Source organism: Neolamprologus multifasciatus, chromosome 3 (assembly GCF_963576455.1).
Source record: "Neolamprologus multifasciatus chromosome 3, fNeoMul1.2, whole genome shotgun sequence".
Lineage (NCBI taxonomy): Eukaryota > Metazoa > Chordata > Actinopteri > Cichliformes > Cichlidae > Neolamprologus > Neolamprologus multifasciatus.
The window spans coordinates 12,463,212-12,485,702 of NC_140441.1; the positions used below are offsets into that span (position 1 = coordinate 12,463,212).

The window sequence follows — 22,491 nt, forward strand, 5'->3', positions numbered from 1 at the left end:
CAAAGTTGTTAGTAAATGGGCACCACGTAGCTCGTAAGATTCAGCACGAGCCCTGTAGTAGGAGTGATGGGTTTTTAACTGTCTGGATATGTCGAATATTATAAAATAAATAACTGAACACGGTCTGGTTGTGAGGAGTGATCGTTTAATCCTCCATTTGCTCTTCTTATAAATCATTTACACACATGTGCACTAAGTTGGATGAGCTCCACTTTGCTTTGATGCTGGTTTCACAGACTGTATTTTACAAGGAACTATCCATTTCGGTGGCTCGTCTGTGGATTAATGACCCTCAGGCAGTGCTGTGATTGATTTCCTTATTACGAGGCATTGGCAGCAGCAGTTTGACAGTCTGGACCTGAAGCAGACTGACCACACCCCTGTGGTGCTTCCTTACTCTGTGTCTGCTAGACTACTGGCTTCCACTCCCGTTTGCTTTGTCTCTTTTTACGGCCACCTCCTTCAGCAGCTGCTCGTTAAACGCTTCACTCCCCTCTTGTCTCTGCTTCCTTTCACACTCTCCATCTTTTATTCCAACCATTTTCTTTTGTTTCTCGCACGCAGTACTTTTCCCTTCATTGTTTCCTACATCACTCCTCCTTTTCCCACTTGGTCTCTTTCTACACCATTAAAGACTAATAGCTTTGATGGAGAAAGTCCCTGGAGGATACTAAATTTTATTTTTTTTTTACTGTTTTTACGTCTTTATTCTTGTGTGTTTCTGGTTGTGAAACTCTCTTTCTGATGTCATCTGTGCTATCAGAATGAGTCGGAATGAGCATTCATATCATATAAAATCCAGTATGTCCTCTCCTTTTTTCTCCTCTCCTCCCATTTCTTTTTTCACATTCCTCCATTAACAATGACTTGCAAAAAGAGTAAATGGTGGAGAAATTAATTGCAATGAACTCATACGAACTTTGCATAATGTCTAACTTGGTATTTTGGTATTTGCCTCCTAAATTTTCTTTCCCACCCAGTGGACCCTCCTGACAAGACCGCCCTATGTTGGTAATAATTCTAATAAACTTGAGCACAAGATAGAGGAAGACATCCTACAATAAGCTGAAACATTAACTTGTTCACTCTAATAGCAGGAAATTAACAAGGAAATTATTTCTCTCTCTCTTCTCTTGCCATATCTTTCAAGCAACCTATATTTGACAACAGGATAATATCCATCCATTCATGCTCTTCCTTGTCAAGGGGGCGGGGGGGGGGTGCTGCTACCGCAGGGTGAGAGGCAGGAACAGCATAATAAAGCTGGAAATTCTGTTTCAGGTGTGCCACCCCAATATTTTTAGTGGCTATACCCATGAAAGTAATTCTGGAGGCGCTGATCCTCTGGGCTTCATGCAACTAGTGACGCATCCTTTGATGTTTTTAAGGAGAGGATTGTGGACTCGAATGTTAATACTCTCTAGGGTTCAACAGTCTAAGCATCAGATGGAATTTTTTATCTTAGCTTTAGTAGTACTGTGGTATCAATAATATCACTATGAAATATAGTAGAAATGGGCGGTTTTTCTTTTTGCTGGCCTGAGTCATGGTTATTGCTACAGTTATTTACTGGAAATCATTATACCTTTGGAAATTTCCATTATTCTATGATTACTATGAAATTTAATAGAAACATGCTTTGACTTTATAAACAGCAATTTCAGACTATTCAGCTCAGCCATTCACAGAAAATACTTCATTTATGTCGTTAAGCTTCTTATGTAATACCCGAAGGTCTGACTCAAGACCACTGGTGTACAGTTTGACCATAATTCTGCCAAGAGCCTAAATAAAATCACAAAAGCAGGTGTTGCCGTTTACTTTACACTCTAATTTGATATATTTTAAACATCCCTATGCATTACAACATTATACTTCATGTCACAAATAAACATCCTTCTCCTTCTTCCTCCTTTCTTTTGTTCTCCTGATGCTACGCTGTGCAAAATCACAAATGCAGATGTGAGATTTGATGAAAAGTCATTTGATGAAAGAACCCAGAGTTAAGAGTGAACCGTAGTTGACTTCTCTGATGCTTCACTTTTTCTTTCCTCCTGCACCTGATACACAATATGAATGCAGCAGAAGGTAGACAGCCTATGGCCTACATACAGCCCCTGATCTCCTCCTCCTGAAATCCCTCATGGGACTAGTTTACAGCACAATCCTTTGAATGACAGCTCTAAAAATGTCCTCACACTCTCTCCTCTCCAAGTCTGACCCATGCTTCTGTATCTTTCTGCCTCCTTCTGAAGACATTAAAAGGCGATGAAGCTGTTAAGCTGAGACAGCCTCAATGATTTCATCGGCCTGTCAATAAATTACACATTTCTGAACATCTGCCACCTGCCTGCCTTTTGATCTTTACACATTTAGCACTACAGTCATTTTTTTTGTTTTTATTTATGTTTTTGTCACTGATTTCATACTTTGTAGGTACAAAACAAAACCTAAACAAACAAACAAAGAAATAAACTGGTGACATTTAGTCCATAGATGATATATATATATATTTATACAGGTTTTGTTTTGTTTTTTACTTTTACTTGTATGTCACAAAAGTGAGTACACCCCTCACATTTTTGTAAATATTTTATTCTATCCTTTCATGGGACAACACTGAAGATATGAAAGTTTGAGACAATGTAAAGTAGTCAGTGTACAGCTTGTATAACAGTGTAAATTTGCTGTCACCTCAAAATTACTCAACATAAAGCCATTAATGTCTAAATGCTGGCAACAAAACATATTTGCAAAAATGTGAGGGGTGTACTCACTGAGATACTGTATATTTAAAAAACAAACATAATTTCAGGGTATAAGTAGTAAGCCTTAGTATAATAATAAAAATATTTAAAATGTTTTCTTTTCAAAACATTTTGGGTTTTTTGTTTGTTTGTTCTTGTTTGTTTGTATTGGTTTTATTATTTACTTTTTTATTTGTAGCCAGAAATCTAAATGTACAATCCACCTTTACGTTCCAATTTTTTATTTGATTTTGTTTGTTTGTTTTGTGTGTTTATTTTGGTTTGTCTGGGTCTTTGTATAGCAAATCAAAAAAAAATGTTTCATTTACTCAGGTCAGGCCTTATCCTTACTTTCCCTTCAAAACTTATTATACCCTTTCTCATTTCTCCATCTCCATGTTTTGTCTCCTGACACTGATCCTTCTATTCTTGTTCTAATTCTCTGCTGAACAGGATTCAGTTGTAAGTTTAACCTTGTAGCACTTATTCACACTCTTAACTGTCTCAATTGTTGCCGCTGTGGCTTCTTTTCTTTCGTTGTGTGTGGGTGTCCACTTTACATTTATTCAGAGCTTCTGGTTCACCAAACAATACCAAGAGGTTAAATGATGCTTATAATTACACAGTAAATGTTATGAACTTTTCTCATGACTGCATATACAGTATAGTGCAACATGTCATTTATTTAGTAGTTAAGAACAACTGTGGAGACCTGTGATGCAGAGGAATCTGATACATCAGACTTTTGTAGACAAAAAGTACAAAAACAATAAATGAAGTTTAGTTTTATTCTTTTTTGAGAGATTTGTTGCCTGGCAGATGTATAGTAAGCCAATTGCAGTAACAACAGCATTTAAAATTAGGAACAGGATTGTTTGCTGGATAAGAGCATATTTTTGGATATGCTATATAAATTTTGGATTTTGCAGCAGCTAAAATCTTTCTGATGGAGCCCTAAACTACAGGTGTCTAAATGACAGAGACAAAAGTGAGTGACTTTCATGTTAATAAAATACTTCAAATAGCTTAATATGGCTAAAATATGACTAAAATTCTAAAATCACTAAGAGCAAAAGCCGCATAACAAAGAAATGAAGGAAAGAAGAATGGATGCACAAATAGCAGTGAGAGAGACTTTGGCATTTTGTCTGTCTGCGTTTAGCTGCTACGCTACATCAGGCTGCTTCCTCTTGGCTCTGTCTCCTACACAATCTCATTATAGTCACATCCCTTTGATTACTTTCCCATCACACTGTTGTTTTTATTGCAGCAGTCTGTGTGGTTGTTTGTGTTTGTGTGTTTCTGCACTCCTGTGTGTATGTCCCTGCCACTGTTAGCATGTGTCCACAGGTTTGTGTGAGTGTGTAGCTGTACCAGCTCACTCCCACTCTTCTTTTTTGTATTCTGTATGACTCATAGCTACAAACACACATGATGTAGACACACACATACAAACACAGTATTTTAGGACACTAAAGTTACATAGATGTGGCTGGAATCAGTGCTGAACGTCCAGCATTTCTCATTCTTTTGTGTAAACAGAGTCAAAGTGAAGCAGATATGAGAAGAACACTGTGCCACAGTGGGTTTGTATATAAGCCAGCAGTATTAGTGCTCTGCATGGCTAATTGCTTTGCGTTTTATTTAGCTTAGTGCGCACAAGCTGCTGCTGCTAACAGTTTCTTATTTATATATCTGCTGCTGACATGTCTTAATTTCAGAGAGATGCATGAACCTAACCTGAAACTGACCTCATTACCTCATACATTTGTGAAGGTAAATTGGATCCTTCTACCCCCCATAACACAAACATAACTACCTTGTGATGTTTACTCAGTAAGCATAAATGTCTTTCTTATAGTTTGAACTGCTGGCTTTCTATCATAAATATTGTCTCATGCTTGGAAATGGTACCCCAGAGCCACTGAGGACATTGTTACACAACTATTTTCACACAGTAATACTCACCTCCTCACATTTTCCTGTGAAGTTTAGGAGTTCCCTGTAAGTGGTGAGCTCTGAGGTGATGTATCATACAATGAACTGCTGACAAGTTGATCCCAGTATCACTGACGACTGTGTTAAATTGGGATTTATTGTGAGTGGTGCATTTCTATGATGCACAAACAAATGCAATAACACTTTTTTCTCTCCCACTCCTCCCACGCAGCCACATGAGCACACAGATTGAAACCAACCGGTCAGCGTTCCTACTGTGGATCCCAGCAGAGCATGGACGGCGAGCAAGGGGGAGTAGAGGAAAACAGCTCCCAAGATGAGAAGGGACGGTCCCAGGTCCCCACAGGCAAAGATCTGACCCACTCCAAGAGGGATGCCACGTATTACCTGGACAAAGAGAGGACTTATTTGCTTTGCTTTTATTACCTAGCATACTGAAGTGCATTACACAGAATTTATATAAGTTGCAAGAGCAGAAACACTCTCACAAAAACATAATAACACAATGGTTGTTTTTTTTTTTTTTTTTTTACCACCATTCACACACACCCATGCTGCATCCAAACCAGTTAAATGAAGAGTTGCCATGGTGACGTGCTGGTGCACCTGCCTGTCGCGGATATTTACAAGTCATAAACGGGCTTTCATTATATTGCTGTAACTCTTGCATGCGTGCCTGTGTATGCGCGTGTGTTTGTGCAAGATTAAATACACTGTCAGTGAAGTGCAGCCAGAGCACCATCCTCAGCAGACTGACTGAAGCTGAAGACATCAAATATAAATAGGATCGACATCATCACCATCTCTGGAGAGAACCAGAGGAAACATGAGTGAAAGAAAGAATGGAGGAGGAATTGGAGACTGATGGAAGAAAAGTAAAACAGAGAGCAACAGAAAATAAATACTGGATAAAAATGGGGAAATTAGGAAGAGGAAAGAAGAAGTAGCAAGGAATATGAGGATGGGACAGGATCACAGGGACCTTGTTCGTTGTAAACTAAAGGGAAGGAGAGAGATAAAGAAGGAAGAAAGGAGGAAGGAGATTTGCACAGCAGAGCAGGGAAACAGACTGGAAGGAAGAGAGGCACAGAGAAGAAAGGAAGGATTTAGAGGTTTTAAATCTCATAAGTAACAGACAAAAAGGGAATCTATTAAGTTAAAGGAACAGCTTTTTATGCGACGAAAGAGACAGATGGAGTGAATCAGTCTGTGAATATGTCTGAAGGAGGGAAAGATGGAGAAACTTTGATATGTGGGGGAAAAAACAGAAAAAAAGAATCTGAGGTGAAAGTTGTGGAAAGTAATTATTTAGTGTGAGGGACAAACTGTGCCACGGGGTGTGATGCTTGTTAATGGAATCGTGTGTAAATCTTGACTCCATATTCAGGACACCTTACAGCGCTGACGGCTGGCAGCATGGCTAATCTAGTTTATACAACTTTGCAGTTACTTTGCATATCGTCGTGTACAGAAATGCACTTTAGGCAATGTGCTAAAAGAAGAAGAAACAACTTCAGTCTGTAGTCTCTGTCAGATAGCTTCATACCAGGAAGCCTGCTTACAGGTCTTGTAAGGTCATGTCCCTGCCATCAGTGTTTTGTTATTTTCTTAAAGAAATAATGAAGCAAAGTCATGCACAAAAACTGAAAGAATGTCTCTCGGCTCCAGTGGATGAAAGCTGAAGTCAAAGCACAGGAGCCAAAGACTGAAGTTCCCTAAATGGACACTTGAGGCTGATTCCAAAGGCTATTCAATTCCAGCTGACTCCCATGTTAAAATGCTCAAATTTACATATGCATTAAGCTGGTTTAATAAATCCACGGCAGACCTGACCATACGTTCATGCTTTCCAGCATACTTTATTCACGGTTGCTGTTTTAACAATACTTGGGTGCAGTTTTCCAGATCACCACCAAACACATCACCAACCACAACACACACTCAGGACCCAGTGCTATTTATGCAGCTCCGGTGCGTCGGCTTCTCCTGCAGCTGCTCCTCACCTGACTACTGCCTAATGCGTTTGGGATCTATGTGACATTTTCTCTTTTGTGGCAACAACACATGGGATAAAATCAATCCCTTTTCTTCTGATTATCTGGGTCATGGGTAGGGATGGGTACCGGTATCCGGTGCCATGATGGCACCGGTTCTGACATAAACGGTAGTAACCAGACCGAAAAGCAGCGCACATTTCGGTGCTTTTTTTTCCTGAGCTGTGACACACTTTAGATTCTAGCCAATCATTTTACGTTTCCGAGGATAGTAGGCGGGTCCAGGTACGTACGTTCTTTTAGAGCAGAGCTACAGATTAAAAATGCCCAAGGCGAAGCGGTCAAAAGTCTGGCTGTACTTCACAGCAAAATATGCAAACTCAGCAGCCTGCAACAAGTGCTTTAAGCTGATACTGTGATACTGTGCAAAGGAGGTAACACCTCAAATCCGATGAAACACCTGCCGACGCATAGCGTTTTTTTAAAAAGCCGAGAAATGCAGCGTATTTGATAGCTTGCTGCGAGACCTCACACCGTGCACATCTACTGCGGGTGGGTTGCCTGTTATCGGACCCGGAGTTAGCAACAAGAACCCAAAGAGTAGAGTCCTGGCCCCTAGCCCTGCCAGTGTAGCAGAAATGATGAGGATGATGATGGCCGCAGCAGCCGTTCTTCTCTGCGTGAGTAGCTTAATGTTGTTCGTGTGTAATTTACGTTGAGTAGGCTAACCACGTTATTACATTAATGCATGTAAGGTGAACAAGCAAACATCATCATAGCTACATGCGGCTGTCTTCTTGTTTGATGGCAGATACTCCCTTCACCCTGGCCAAAAAGGCTAAAATGACCAAAGAAAAAGTGGAAAACAGCTAAACATAAGAGGTTTTTTTGGACAAAGTTTGTGTTTTTTCCATTGTTTAAGCACTGCTTCCAGCCAAGAGTGATACCATATGTGCCCCATAGCTGCAGAAAAGCCTAACATTGTTATCTTTTTACAAAAAAACAGCTGAACATGAGAGGTTTTTGGACCAATTTTGTGTTCTCCATTCTTTAAGCACCGGTTTGAGCACCGTTTAAGCACCGGCACCGTTTCAAAAGTACCGGTTTGGTACCGGTATCGGATAAAACCTAAACGATACCCATCCCTAGTCATGGGTGGCCTGTCCCATTTGCCATAAGGCGAGAGACAGACAATCATTTGCATTCACATACTCACCTATGGATAATTTACAGTCGCCAATTAACCTAACTACATGTCTCAGGCCTGTGGGGGGAAGCCAGAGTACCCAAAGAGAACCCATGCAGACACGGGGAGAAGATGCAAACTCCACACAGAAAGACCCTCGGCCTGATGGTGGATTCATTTCCCGAAATTTCTTGCTGCGAGGCAAGAGTGCCATCACGCCAGCATGTTGCCCAATATGGGATAAAATATTTACATAAACCCAAATTAAGGCTTGAGGTCATGTATGGGTTATTGGGCTTGTTAATGCATAACTCCTCTTTGTTTGTCAGGTGGGTTCAAACTATGCTCTCGGTCATCTTCTAGACATAACCTCGGCTAATTGGAGTCACTAACCTGCACCTTTTGACCATGTTTGTGGTGCTGGTTATCTGACAAACAGCATGAATTGCTGTGAGGTTAATTGTACTAACAGCCCAGGAGAGTATCTGGAGCTCCAGTTTCGTTGAGAAAGCAGTCTGTGCTGACTACGAGTGTGCTTTGGTAAAATGAAAAATAAAAATGAAAAATAATGCAAGTTAGCTGATAATTTGGCTCTCAACCTTGATGACTGTAAATTACTTCCTTTGATATAAACCCCCCTTCCACCAGTCAAGGACACTCTTGAGAAAGCAGTCGCATCACTGTCAGAATCCACAATCATGAGATGTCCTCATGAATGGCTGCAAGTGGAAATGATGTGTTTGCTGATGATGACAGAAATAACTGGATGAGTTCTCAAGTGTGCAGGGCTTTACTTTCTGCTCAGTTTCAGCCAAATGCTGCAAAACTGATCTGACAGAGTTTCACAGCGCAATGGTAATGACACAAAGCATACTGCAATGACAACACAGGAGTTTCTCAACACAAAGAAACTGGATATTCTTCCATGATCAAGTCAGTGACCTGATGTCCTGCCAGTGTATTTGGTGTTTCTCTGTGTGAGTCTATACAAAATATTTTTGTATAGACTGTATATTTTTAAACTGCCAAATTGTCATTAGAGCATAAACCTAGTTGTTAAGACATTATAATATCCACATGACCACAAAGCTTTTCTGATTTGGGTCACCTAATTGGGTCTGCCAAAGATCGAATTTAAATTCAGTCACTGTGTAAGTGCTGAGATGCCAGCTGGCTCCCTGAGATCAAAAGCCGAACACAGCAGCTGGTGAGAGTCTGGATTCTTGTCTTGTGAGAAGCAGCTCAAGGTAAGTGGCTTTCATTTGAATTCAAGAGATGAAAGGGAATAAATTCCTTACAAAGGTACACTGTTCAGCAACTTGTAGACAGTCGACTATACTTTCAGCTTCAAATTCAGGAGTAAGTTCTCACTTTGTTTTGTCTTTTTGTCCCTGACTGCTGAGCCCCAAGTTCCCAAATCCCCATGAACCCCCACCTCAGCCCACCCACCTACTCCCAAACTTACTGGGAACCTGATTAGCGCTCCTGATATTTAAACCATTCATCACAAGTCCAAGCCCTTTCTCTCCATAGAAACGGAAAAGAATACAATTAAAACCGTAACCTTCATAAAGAGCTTAACCTGTGCAATCACATTCTCCCAGCAAAAATCATCAGTTGAAACAGTTTTGACTCATTATAATTTCCAAACAGGAGCGCCACCACTGACTGTTGCTAAGTAACTGGTGAGCCATAGCTGGCTGCTCTTATGCATATAGTGCTCCCAGTTACTTGTTCACTCCGGAGACCAGGCTGCAACATGATGTGCACTCTTAGGATAACCCTGGCCTTAGTTAAGCTGGGTTTCTCTCTCTCTTTTTTCTTCATTATATATCCCACCAACGTCTAATATTTCCTTTTGTGACTGCAAATGAGCAGCACCTCTTCTTTTTAAATGAGAAGAGTCCTCATGATGTCAGCTCATCAGTAACAGAAATCCAGTTAAAAGAAGAAATCCACTTCTCAGGCAGAATTTCATAAAACCAACCAAGTGGCTAATGTGCCGGTGGGACTTAAAGTGGAGTGATTAGGCACTCCCTGTCTACTTTGTTAGGTACACCTGTTCTGCTGCTTAGTAAAAGAAATATGTAATTAGCCAATCTCATTAAAAGCTCTCAGTATATTTAGACATGAGAGAGAAGAAAGAAGAAATATCAGAGAGAGGAAAGCTGATTTAAGTGACTTTTAATGTTCCATCATTGTTTGCACCAGATGCACAGGTCTTAGGATCTGAGAAAATGCTGATCTGCTGGGATTTTCCTGGAAAATCACCTTTAGGGTTTACAGAGAATGGTCCGAGAAAGATGGCTTAAGGGAAAAAGCTTTGTTAACGCCAGATGTCAGAGGAGAATGGCCACATAGCTGCAAACCGATAGGAAGGAAAACAGTAACACTGTCCACTCTTTACAGCCAAGGTAACTCTGAAAACCTTGAACAATGTAGAGAGGCAAGAGAAAAGTGGAAAAACATTGCTTGTTTTGATGAGCCTTGATTAATGCTGCAACATTTGGATGGTAAGATCAACATTTGGTGGGGAAAAAAAATGAAGGCATGGCTCCATCCTGCATTCATGTTGTTTCCAAGTGTGGGTTAAAATTGTACAAACTGTACAACCAGTAATTGCACTTATCATTTTTTCATATATATGTGTTTGTCTATCTAGAAGAAAATGGGATCATACTAAAATTAATTAAAACTTTTCCCATGGTGCACTTCGAATGCATTCACTGCTGGACTCCAAATCTTTAAAAAAATGTCTTTGCCAGCATAATTTCACTATTTAATATTTACCCCTCTGGCACATCCTGGATAAGAATATTAGTTTCCTCTCTACTAGTCTCACAGCACCATTAACTCTCAGCAGAGAGACACATTTTAAGAAAGTGTGACTTGCTTTTATATGTGTGGGATCCTAATAAACTCCTAATGGCATCAATGAGATGTAGTGCTGTAATAAAGCTCTCCTAATGCATTGAGCGCAGCCCACCTGTGTTCTGGATCATTAAATGATCCTCGTCTCAAAGTAATGTTATTGTAAATCTGACTCTCCTGTGTGACAATTATCACTGAAGTTAACAGTATCACTCGTGCCAGTAAAATATGGCTCGCACGAAAGACAGTTATTTGGTTATGCAAGATGTTAGAGATTTTGATTTTTTCTTTATGTACTGTTGTATAGTTTATATGACACTTAACACATTTATTTCATAAACCTTTTTAATAGTTTCAATAGTTCTTTATCAATTATATCAGTGATGACAGCCAGAAAAACAGAAATTTCTCTTTTTGTAACAAAATACCCCCAATAAACAGAACCACATACTCTAGGACAGCGGTCCCCAACCCCCGGGCCTTGGACCGGTACTGGTCCGTGAGTCGTTTGGTACCGGGCCGTGAGAGTTGAGGCTCAGGTGTGAAATGTATGGTTTTCAGGGTTTTCAGCGTTATTTTGTTATCGTTAGGGATGCAACGATACCAATTTTTTCAAACCGATACGATACCAATACTTGGATCTGAGTACTTCCCGATACAGAGTACAAAAACCGATACTTCTACCACACACACACACACACACAAATGCAATGAATTGGAAGACAGGTTTTATTTTATTCTCTGCCAATAATAAATAATATCTTAATAAAAATGACCACAAAAAAATTTAAAGTGAAAAATAAGCACTTCCGTTAAATTATTGCAGAGTCTCCACATTGTAATTTAACAGAATATCACTGAACTATTGGCACTGTCTCTAGGGGATGTCCCCCTAGTGGCCAATCTAAAAAACTACAACAAAAATGACAAGCCACCCTCTGATTTATGAAATAAGTTAGTATCGGTTCATGGTATCGGTTAACTTTTACGTGTATGTGTACACGCACATTTTACAGTATCGGCCCCGATACCCGATACCAGTATCGGTATCGGTGCATCTCTAGTTATCGTTTTTATTGTTTACTCGGTTTTCCTGGGTCTTTTCACGTGTGTTATTAATAAATTTTCTTTTTTTCGGTACCGGTACTAGTTTTATTTTGTTGTATTTATCTGCGACACCCTAAAGGCCGGTCCGTGAAAATATTGTCGGGCATAAACCGGTCCATGGCGCAAAAAAGGTTGTGGACCGCTGCTCTAGGAAATGGCACCTGAGTGAATAGACAGGATATAATGGGTGATTATGCCAGTAGGACTGAGCCAACACAGTCAGACTGAAAACCAAGATGTCAACTCTAACATAAATTTGAATATGCAGAAATCAGTCTCAATAATTTTCACAGTTTCACAGAAAACATTTGGACAACTTCAGGAAGCTAAGGCCTGAGGCAAATAATGCACCTGGACATGGCTAGATGATATGAGACAAATGAATAATTCATTTTCATTGCGCTAGACTTTCTGTCCCAGTATGGAAGTAAATCAAAAATCAAAAGGGTGACAGGTATAAAAATCTGTTACAATGTAGCCTTCGGTATTTTGGTCATTCTTATTCCATATCTCAAGGTTTTAGTCGTCGATTCCAGATTATAGTTGCCTCTCTGTACCTTCACGTAATTACTTCTACAGTATTTATCAAACAGTTCAGAGGTTTTACATATTCTTTACCTGTAACGCTATGAGCTCTGTAGCATTGGGCTCCAGGGCCCCTGGTGGTTTTACTGAGTGGTGTGGAAAATAGGGGTGTTCTGGGCCAGTACACAGGAGGTAGAGGATGATAATAATGTTGAAGGGAAACACGGCAGCAGGCAAGTCCCAGCGGTCTAAAAACGATGAGAGTCCACTAAACAGAAAGACACTGAAAAAAGGAAAAGAGTAAGGAAGAAGTAATTAGAAATAGAAATCATTTCTAATTCAAATAGACAAAATTACACTGGTAACTTATTGATGCATGCTCTATCATCCAGGTAAGGAAGGAAGTGTATAATGTTTATCTGGACTTTTCAGTGGGAGACACGTTTTGCCACTGAGGCAGTCACTTCTTTTTCTTGAATATCCTGTTGACTGACTACTGTAGATCTCAGCAGAGACAACTCATGATGGGGAAGCTTTAATCCAATGTGCTTTGTTTAAAATATGCATTACTGCACTGAGAAATTTAACAACTTCATCTTTGTTCATTTTTGATAAGAAAATAATGATAATGTTAATGATGAACTACTTTTTTCTGAATGACACCAACCTTAACATTTGTTAACGTCTGGAAAACGCCTGAGGTGGTGGGTATGTGAAAATTACCCCCTAAAAAGAATCAACTAGCTAATGTATCAATAAATAACAAGATGTCTTTTAAAGAATATATAATCTCTGTAGATCAGCTGATCTAAGTGCCAGCCTGCATCACTGCTGGCTCAGCTGATACACTTTTTATGCATTCAACCGGCACTTCACATTGACAGCATGCTATTTAGGCAATATGCTTTAGCTTGCCTCTGGTTGCTGTGCATGTCCAAGCTGCTTTGCAACCTATCCCCACGTCAGCTCCTCCTTTCATGCTATATTTGGATTAATCAGTGTCATATTTGTTGACCGCGATTTTCACATGTACAGTACATATAGAAGGATGGGGAAGTTCGCAAACAGAGTCAGATATAAAAGAATGAACGACTGCAGACAGAAGGAAAAATCTTCTTTTGAATTCGGAGAATCTGACTGAAAGGACAACATGAATGACAGCCATTCCCTTACCTGAACCATTAACCTTGAGAAACCTTGAGAGTTGAGAAAGCACTCTGAGGAAATACTACTACTATACTATACTAAAATGGACACACAAGAAGGGAATATAAAACACATGAGTCCGTGTTTGTGTTTCTTACCATGTTGCCGACCCCAGGAAGACAGGCAGCAGGAGCCACCAGTACCAGTCTCCAGCTGAGCTATACACTCCCATCAGCAGAGACACCAACATGCCATTAAAACCATGATGACCTCCCGCCACCTCAACACTATACACGCAGACACAGAACAGGAATATTTACATATGACAATGACATTTTGCATGTGGAAAATAAATACATATATATAAAAAAAACCTGAAAGGTAATAAATCTGTACTGTTTTTTCTGTAATGCAACACAAAGCTTTAAATAGATTTTAATGGGTTCTCAAGAAAAATAAAATTGAGTTGAGTTAATGAGCTGAGGCCCATGGGTGACATTAAATTTTCTCTGCATGTCAAAGTTAAAAATATGAGGCTCTCCTGTTTAGCTGGAATTGTTTTATAAACCTTAAAAACATATTTCACTTTGTATGGTATAAATACCGGGAGAAGTCTTCAAAAATAAATGCAGGGTGGTGTGTATGCAGGGCTTATAGTTGTGGAGCTGAATTTTAAGTAGAAGCCCCAATCAATAGCGAACCTGAGTAGATTACAAGGTCAAAGGTTAAAGAGGATATGTTTTATTTATGTGCTTTTAGGATGACCAAAGCATTAAATATGGGCACATAAATGTTCACTGCTTTCAGCCTCTGTAGTGTTGCTTGTGTTTGTGCATTTCTATATCATCCCACCTGTCTTGTCCTGTGATGACAGCTGTTAGCGTGGAAGCCAACACTCCCAGAGTTCCCAGCAGGCCCTGCCAGGGGGAAGCCCAGTACAGGGCAGCCAGGATGAGACCACCACTCAGCGGGTTGTTGGCCAGAATTACCCTGGTCACCCCTCTCAGGCCACAGACTGCCAGCTGTAGCACAAATGACTTGTCTGAGGACACATGAGGAAAAAAAAAGGTCCCTATAAATAAACAACACTTCACAGCAAGATGCTTGCAGATGTAAAAGTGGACTGAAAGAGGCGAGTGCAACTTTTACAAAATTTCAGCCGCAGTTGGATTTCGTGTTGCTAAGTCAGGGTTTTATAGCAGAATCAAAATTGGATTTTAATGATAATTTTGTTCCAAGTTGGAGAAAAAGTGCGACAGTATTCTCTGTGGGAGTTGCATGATGATTACATCTGCGTATTTTAATGGTGATGTAAGCATTTCTGAATCATTTATTTATAATTATGGTAATTTAGCACTTCCTCTAGTGGCAAAGTTTTGCGATTAATTACATTAACCCTTTAAGACCTATCATAGAACCAAGTCCAACAGAGCTTACTTTATATTTTTACATGCTGTAGTGCCATTTTTGGGAGCATTTTAAGTTGCTATACATCAATACAACTGTTATAGCCCATATTTTTATCATATGTATGCATTAAGTCCATAGTAACTACATTAATTGCAAAAAAGTGCAATAAACTACAAAAAAATTGAAAATCTTTTTTTTTACATATATTTCTACTTGGATAAATTTAAGAGGCTTATCCCTCAAAACTTTAAATACAAAAAGTTGCAAAAAATAGTTTACAACAACAGGAAATTTATTTTGAGTGTCTTCATAGTTTTATTTTGGAGATACAGCAATTTTTATATACTGCAGGAAAAACGAAAAACAATCCTATGATGCAAATTTACAAAGAAAACACCATGTGCATCAAAATAAACTATTTAAAGCAGTGCAATTCGAGTTCTAAGCATCCCAGAAACTATTCAGAAAAGCATAATGTCAAACATGATTTATAAAAACACCAATATAGGCTTTTAAGGCGTACAAGTAAAAACTACATTTTCCACGGAAATGACGTCACTTCCGGTTTCGGGCAGGAAATTGCGGACGTGCGATCGTTCGCGCTGACATCTGTTTCAATGTGGGAAGTGTTACGAACAGCTGATCGGATCGGCAAAGCTGTTTCTGGAATATTATGTTTTTGTTCCTGAAACAGCTTTTTATGCAATTTTTGCAAAACTATATGTGGAAGGAAACTGTGACTTAGGACAAGCTGATGGCATAAGATGTAAGTACAACTCCTCCGGTTTCATATGCAAAAAAATTATTGCACTAGCTTACGTGGTTCTGCTTCTACAGGGATTTAAAAATAATTACGCAAAACGGAGCGTGCCCGCTCCGACCGGCTTTAAAGGGTTAAGATTAGTATTATAAGAAAAGGCTTCCGGATGACATGTATTGTGATTTTTTTCCTACCCTTCATGTACTTATCCAAGTGCTCCATGTCTCCACTGCACAATAGCAGGCCATTCAACACACGCCGACTGAAGCTGGCACGGGTCCTGCTGGCCTCCTCCATCTCTGTTTTGGTTTCTATCCACATCCCTGCAGCTGCTGGGCCACACCAATACAAAACGTGGCAAATGGATAATAATTATGCTGCAACACTTTAAGGTTCTTCCTATTTGCGACTCTTTTTGTTCTGCTCTCGTCTGTGTTTGTTCCTCTGTTGGTTCTTTCCTTCCGCTCCCTCTGGTTCATCTCCACTCTCCTTCGCCTCCCTTGCTCTCCCCCTTCCCTTTCCAGTGCGGTTTAAGGGGGTAACTTATAAACCAGGGGGGTAACGTATTCACACAGCTTTCGAGGAAGGAATCAGAGGAAGAAGACCCTGTCCTCTCTTTCTCCTCTCTTCAGCCAACCCCACTCTGACATCTCATTACCTATTGTTTGTTCATTTAAGCTACTCATCCACTTTTTATTGCAGCATGTGTGTGAATGTTTGCCTTTCCTTATTTGTAAAGCCATTTGTGGACCTCATGTTATCTGATGCTTTTCCAAAAGGTGTAACATATAATCCAGATCTCTGTGCTGCTGTGTCCTCTCTGAGAAAGATATAGGAGAGGAAATGTTGTTGACACCAAGTTCTGGAAGTTCTGAGCAGCACTTGCTTTGCTTTTGACTTCCTGTTGACATCATTTGCGATCATAGGGCGATCGTGGCTCAAGAGTTGGGAGTTCGCCTTGTAATCGGAAGGTTGCCGGTTCGAGCCCCGGCTCGGACAGTCTCAGTCGTTGTGTCCTTGGCGCTTCACCTGCCGCCTACTGGTATTGGTCAGAAGGGCCGATGGCGCGATATGGCAGCCTCGCTTCTGTCAGTCTGTCCCAGGGCAGCTGTGGCTACAACTGTAGCTGCCTCCACCAGTGTGTGGATGACTGAGTGTGTAAAGTGCTTTGGGGTCCCTAGGCGGGACTAGTAAAAGCGCTATACAAATACAAGCCATTTACCATCATTTTAAAGAAGATCCATACCAGAGCCATAACAAGACACTTCTGCTGCATTGAAAAGTCTTTTCCCCCACTCCAATTTTAGAGCACTCTGAGTTAAGAGAAAGGTTTGTATTACTGTTTTAAGTGTGTGTATACCTGTAAATCTTCCACTCTGTGGGGACTGCATAACAAGTTGTGCGCTTCTGTGTGTGTGCATGCATGGCAGTTGTTGCACATCCATTAGCAGGTCCAAAGTGGAGCAGGTGAAAGCAATAGCAGAATGGCACATATCATCTCCAAAAGTGAATCTTTTCACTTCATCTGAAGCAGAAAAGCAAGGATTCAAAAGCCGTGTGTTTGCAGGTGGGAATTGCTGTGCCATTCAAGAACCCCTGACAGCTCATCTCTCTCTCTCTCTCTTTCTTGCGTCCTCCCACACTCTATCCATCTTTTATTTGCTTCAATAAATACATCCACTTCCCTCTGCTTGTCGCTGCTCCTTGGCTCATTTCATCAATCACAGACGATGGAAGAGAGCTACAGATGGATACACACCCGAGTGGACTGAAATAAGAGGAAGGAAAATGCTGGACCTGGAAATGTGGTGGTTTTTATAAAGACACATGCAGCCACAGGTCTACAGCACATGAGGACAAGCCACTCGTGCACTGATATGCATATTCTTATTCTTCTTGTTAGGTTTTTCTGTTTACTTTACTACAGACTCAATTTAACAGAGGGTGAAGGTCACAGAGAGCATAAACACACTCAGAGGGTGGAGCCTCACAGTGAAGTATAAAGTATGGACTTATCTGCATTAATGTGTTACTTGTGTGTTGTCTAGTAACAGAGAACTGATCAAATGTGGAATCAACCAAAAGACTTTTGCTCTGAAGAAAAATACAGTTCCACCAGACGGGTTTTGTTAAGTAACTTGTACAGTGACACAGAGAAGTGTTTGAAGTCTGTAGAAATACACTGTGCAACATGTGTGACAGACAGAAAATCTGCACATAACATCATTGTGTCGGTTTTGTTGTACTCCTTTGTGTTTCTGTGGTTTTATTTTCCCTGCCACCGTACATGTTTTCTTGTGTTAGTTAGTTTTATAGTTTGGTTACTTCAGGTTTGACTTTGATGTTGTTGCCTTACTTTTATATTTACTTCCTGCAGTTGTTTTTATTCCCTGTTTTCGTTAATTGTTTCCACCTAGGTCTTTAACGGGCGATCGTGGCTCAAGAGTTGAGAGGTCGCCTTGTAATCAGAAGGTTGCCGGTTCGAGCCCCAGCTTGGACAGTCTTGGTCGTTGTGTCCTTGGGCAAGACACTTCACCCGTTGCCTACTGGTGGTGGTCAGAGGGCCCGGTGGTGCCAGTGTCCGGCAGCCTAACCTCTGTCAGTGTGCCCCAGGGTGGCTGTGGCTACAATGTAGCTTGCCATCACCAGTGTGTGAATGGGTGGATGACTGGACGTGTAAAGCGCTATACAAATACAGGCCATTTACCATTTTAACTAACGTTTTTACCAGTTAGCTATTCTCATGTCCTTCTGTCTTCTTTAAGATCATCTGTTCACCCACCTGTTACTCTGTGTTTTATCCTCCTATGATCTTGAGGTTCTTTGTGCCCTGTTTACTTCTTTGTATTATTTTTCGACTTGGGTTAGTATTGCCAGTTTTGTGTAGCTATTCTGGTTGTCAGTAAGTACTGGATACTGTTAAATGTAACAGTTTAAAAGACAAAATTCTAAAAATGTTCTCATCATAATCCCTAATATTTATCCCAGAGTCTGTGTCCTACATTCTACATGAATACAGCTGGATTTGTACTACCATTTTTTTATGATTCAAAAAGGAGGGGAAAAAGTGTTAAAAAATGTAGTTCCTTGACTACAATATTCAGCCCCCATACACTTCTCTGTTAAAATGCATACTTTTACAGTAGAAATAAAGAATTTTACAGCTTTGGACAAAAAAACAAACAAACAAACAAAAAAAAAAACAGTTTTGGTCCAGGGATAATTTTAGCTTTCATGGTAATGACCATGACTGACTTTAACACCTCCAACTGAACACCACGAAAACTAAATAACTTATTTTGGACTTCAGGAAGGGCAGAGCAGACCCGGCCCCACTCTACATTCACGGGAACTGTGTGGAGAGGGTACACTCCATGAGGTTTCTGGGCGTGCAGATCTCTGTTGATCTCTCCTGGACTGCAAATACCACGGCGTTGGTAAAAAAGGCCCAGCAGCGTCTCCATTTTTTGAGAGTGCTCAGGAGGAACAACCTGGAGGAGAGGCTGCTGGTGACATTCTATAGAGCCACCATAGAGAGCATCCTAACGTACGGCATAACAACATGGTATGCAGGGTGCTCAGTTGCAGACAGGAAAGGTCTGCAGAGGGTCATCAACACAGCCCAGAAGATCACTGGCTGCCCTCTGCCCAGCCTGGAGGCCATTGCGAACTCCCGATACCTCAGCAGAGCTGGCAATATCATTAAGGACTACTCTCACCCCAGTAATCAACTGTTTGAACTATTGCCGTCAGGCCGACGGTACAGGTCACATAAAACCAGGACAAACAGATTCAGGGATAGCTTCTTTCCCAGAGCTATCACCATAGTAAATAAGCACAAAACAATTAAACCTGCTTAACTATACTTGCCATTGTCACTATACTATGCTGCTATTCATACTATCATTATATTATGCTGCTATCCTGTATATATTGTACTTATTTATTGTCTGAGTACTACAGTTGTTTTATTGTACTTTTTATATTTTACATTTATATTTATTATTGCATTTTGCACCAAGGGAGTGGCACTCCAATTTCGTTGTACTTTGTACAATGACAATAAAGGCTATTCTATTATATTCTATTCTATTCAGTGTCCTCACTCAGTTAGATTCATAACATATGGGCTAACCCAATACATCTCAGCAGTTTAATGTCTCCTCAAACTAAAAGTAAACTGGATGGTCTCAGGACATTACTAAAAAACATTAATGTCACGTCAACATCCACCAAGAACAGAGCAAAACAAAAGTACCAGCAGCTGCTATACACATCGAATGGACACATGTTTTGCAAGTATTAGGGTATTAATCTGAGGTTTCAGATAAAGAAAGAACAAGCTACCAATCAGAACTAATGCAAGTGTTCGAATCAGTTTCCAGAAATGCCCTACAGCCACTTAAGTATCTAATTACTGAAGTGGCTCAAAGAATCCAATCTTCAAAGCAAATGGAGCACGAGGCCCTGATAACATCACAAATGAGGTGCAGAAATAACAGCCCATCTGGACTTCAAGATGCAGTGTTCATACTGTTCATCATGGTGCTTAGCCTCGAAGTTTTCCCAGACGCATTCACTGAAGGGCTAATTGTCTTAGAATATTCCAACATTTCCCAGGTTTGTAAACAATAAATTACTAAATGTCCACATAAGACAGTTGGGGTGTGAGGGCAGGACACACATAAAATACACTGTTAAGGAAGGACATGGGGCGATTGTGTTATCTGGAAGATTAGAGAGGAGAGCAGAGGAAAATGGGCATTTTTTCTCCTTGTTACTATGGTGATTGTCTTTTCCCCTCATCGTTCTTTATCATCTTCTCTTTTGATGTTCGATGATACACAGACTTTGTTTTGCCACTTTAGCTTAAACTGATGCTAGATAATTTAATTGGCTTCCCAGAATCCATCAGAGTCAAGGTGAGCCGCTGAAAAACATCCTGACTTCACTGTAAAACACTGAAATGGCAAAGACTGGACTTTAAAACCACCGTCTGAGCCACCGTGGGGATATACAAACAATTTCACAATTCATTTTAAAAGAAAGGCAGAACATTAAAATTATGGTTGCATAAAAGGAACGTGAACATGCTGACTATTCACTCACCCAGCCTCATTCTCTAAAGACTAAAAAAAAGGCAAAGATTCAAGTACAAAGTGAAGATGGCTCTAATACAAGCCCTGCAGAAAGAAGCATGCCATGAATCACGAAGTGAACATTTATGGCTTACTTGTGTCCCCTCACTCAATATCAGAGAAACACTGTTCCTGTTTATGAATTCAGCGCTCAAAGACTTACACTACTACAAATATTATTGCAATATTGCACACTGGAAACTATACTGTACCAAAATTATATTGTAATATAATGTTTCAAACTTTAAATCCAATGTATTTGAAGGTTTTAAATGCGGTTTTTAAAGATTTGATGCATCTTTAAAACCAAACAAAGGAAATATTTTAGCTTCTTGGTGCAAATTAAAATTTATCTGATCAGATTTTATTGATCTGGGATCCAATTGTCACCTTACCTTATACTTATTTTGAAAACAAATACATATTTTATATTTTAACAGAGTGAAAACCAGGTCAGCTCTTCAAGTGCTTGCACTGTCACACACTGCCCTAAGCTCCAGGCCTATAATCCTGACTTTACACAAAAAAAGCAGACCTGAGAATGTACTGATGTTTTTTTTCTTTGCTTATCACCCTAAAGTAGCTAATCAATCGGGTGAAGATTTTTCCTATATAGCTTTATCAGAGTACACATGCACATCAGCATTTTACACTGACTTCTCGGGCTTGAGTATCATTGCAATAGACTCGTCTTCCTTGCATTCTATTAAGAAAAGCACTGAAGAGTAAAACATTAGAGAAGGTTGGTGAATGAATGATAGACCGATCCAGTGGAGAGCCCTCTGGATGATGAGTGGAGCTCCTTTTTTCTTTCCCTTTTCTTTCTAAGTGGATCTTAATATTACTTGTGATGAAGCTGATTGGCTAAAGCGTATGCTCTCCACTATCTACTCACATTTTAATCTCGGTGCTGAGCAGCTGCTGCATATGGATTCAGAGATTGGATTCACAGAATAATTGTCTGTAATGTCATAACTCTGCTGCCTTTTTTCTTACTTGTATTTTTATCATGTTTTCTAAAAGGGAACGGGGATACAATTTGAGGGGGGAATTAAATTTAAAACATCCTCGTATCCGTACAACATTAAAACATTTTTGCATCTCTGTGTGTGGAGTGAAGCTGTGGAACAGACTAAGTAAAGATATAAAGCAATGTCCGAGCATGGCGCAGTTTAAAAAGTGGTTTAAGGAGATGGTTTTTACAGGGTACAGGGAAGAGGTACAGATTTGATAGGGTGTTCTTGTCTAATATTTTCATGTGTGTGCGGGTGCACGGGTATGTTGGTATGGGTATATATATATTTGTAGGTTGTGTATCCTTTGAGGTGTTAATGGGGTTATTGAAAATGTGTACATGTGCGTATGTGTATATACGTATGTATGGATAGATAGAAACATATATGTATATATATATATATATATAATAATAATAAAAAAAAATACACATGACATATAATGTAATTGCAAGGAGGTATTTCTGTAGTCTATAGATTACTAGATAGTGGAAAAGGGGTGGGATTAAATAAGCTTATGCTTCTTCCTGCTCCTTTTTGAACATGAAAGTTATTTGTAGTTGTGGTTGCTCGTTTTCTTTTTGTTTTGCTTTGTTTATTTGTCTCTTTTAATTCTATGTTGTTGTACTTTTTTT

At 39.9% G+C, this 22,491-nt stretch overlaps 1 protein-coding gene across 1 annotated transcript in view; it reads right to left on the reverse strand.

The window, feature by feature from the left end:
* Positions 1-18,925, reverse strand: part of LOC146521640 (urea transporter 2) — a 24,241-nt gene extending 5,316 nt beyond the window's left edge. The window contains exons 1-5 of the mRNA XM_085152928.1: positions 15,900-18,925; positions 14,388-14,577; positions 13,694-13,822; positions 12,483-12,672; positions 4,946-5,093 (exon numbers count right to left, since the gene is read on the reverse strand). Of these exons, the coding sequence (XP_085009054.1) occupies positions 4,946-5,093; positions 12,483-12,672; positions 13,694-13,822; positions 14,388-14,577; positions 15,900-16,026 (784 nt within the window). The 5' untranslated portion in view covers positions 16,027-18,925. The remainder of the gene's footprint in view (positions 1-4,945; positions 5,094-12,482; positions 12,673-13,693; positions 13,823-14,387; positions 14,578-15,899) is intronic.
* Positions 18,926-22,491: the final 3,566 nt, after the last annotated feature.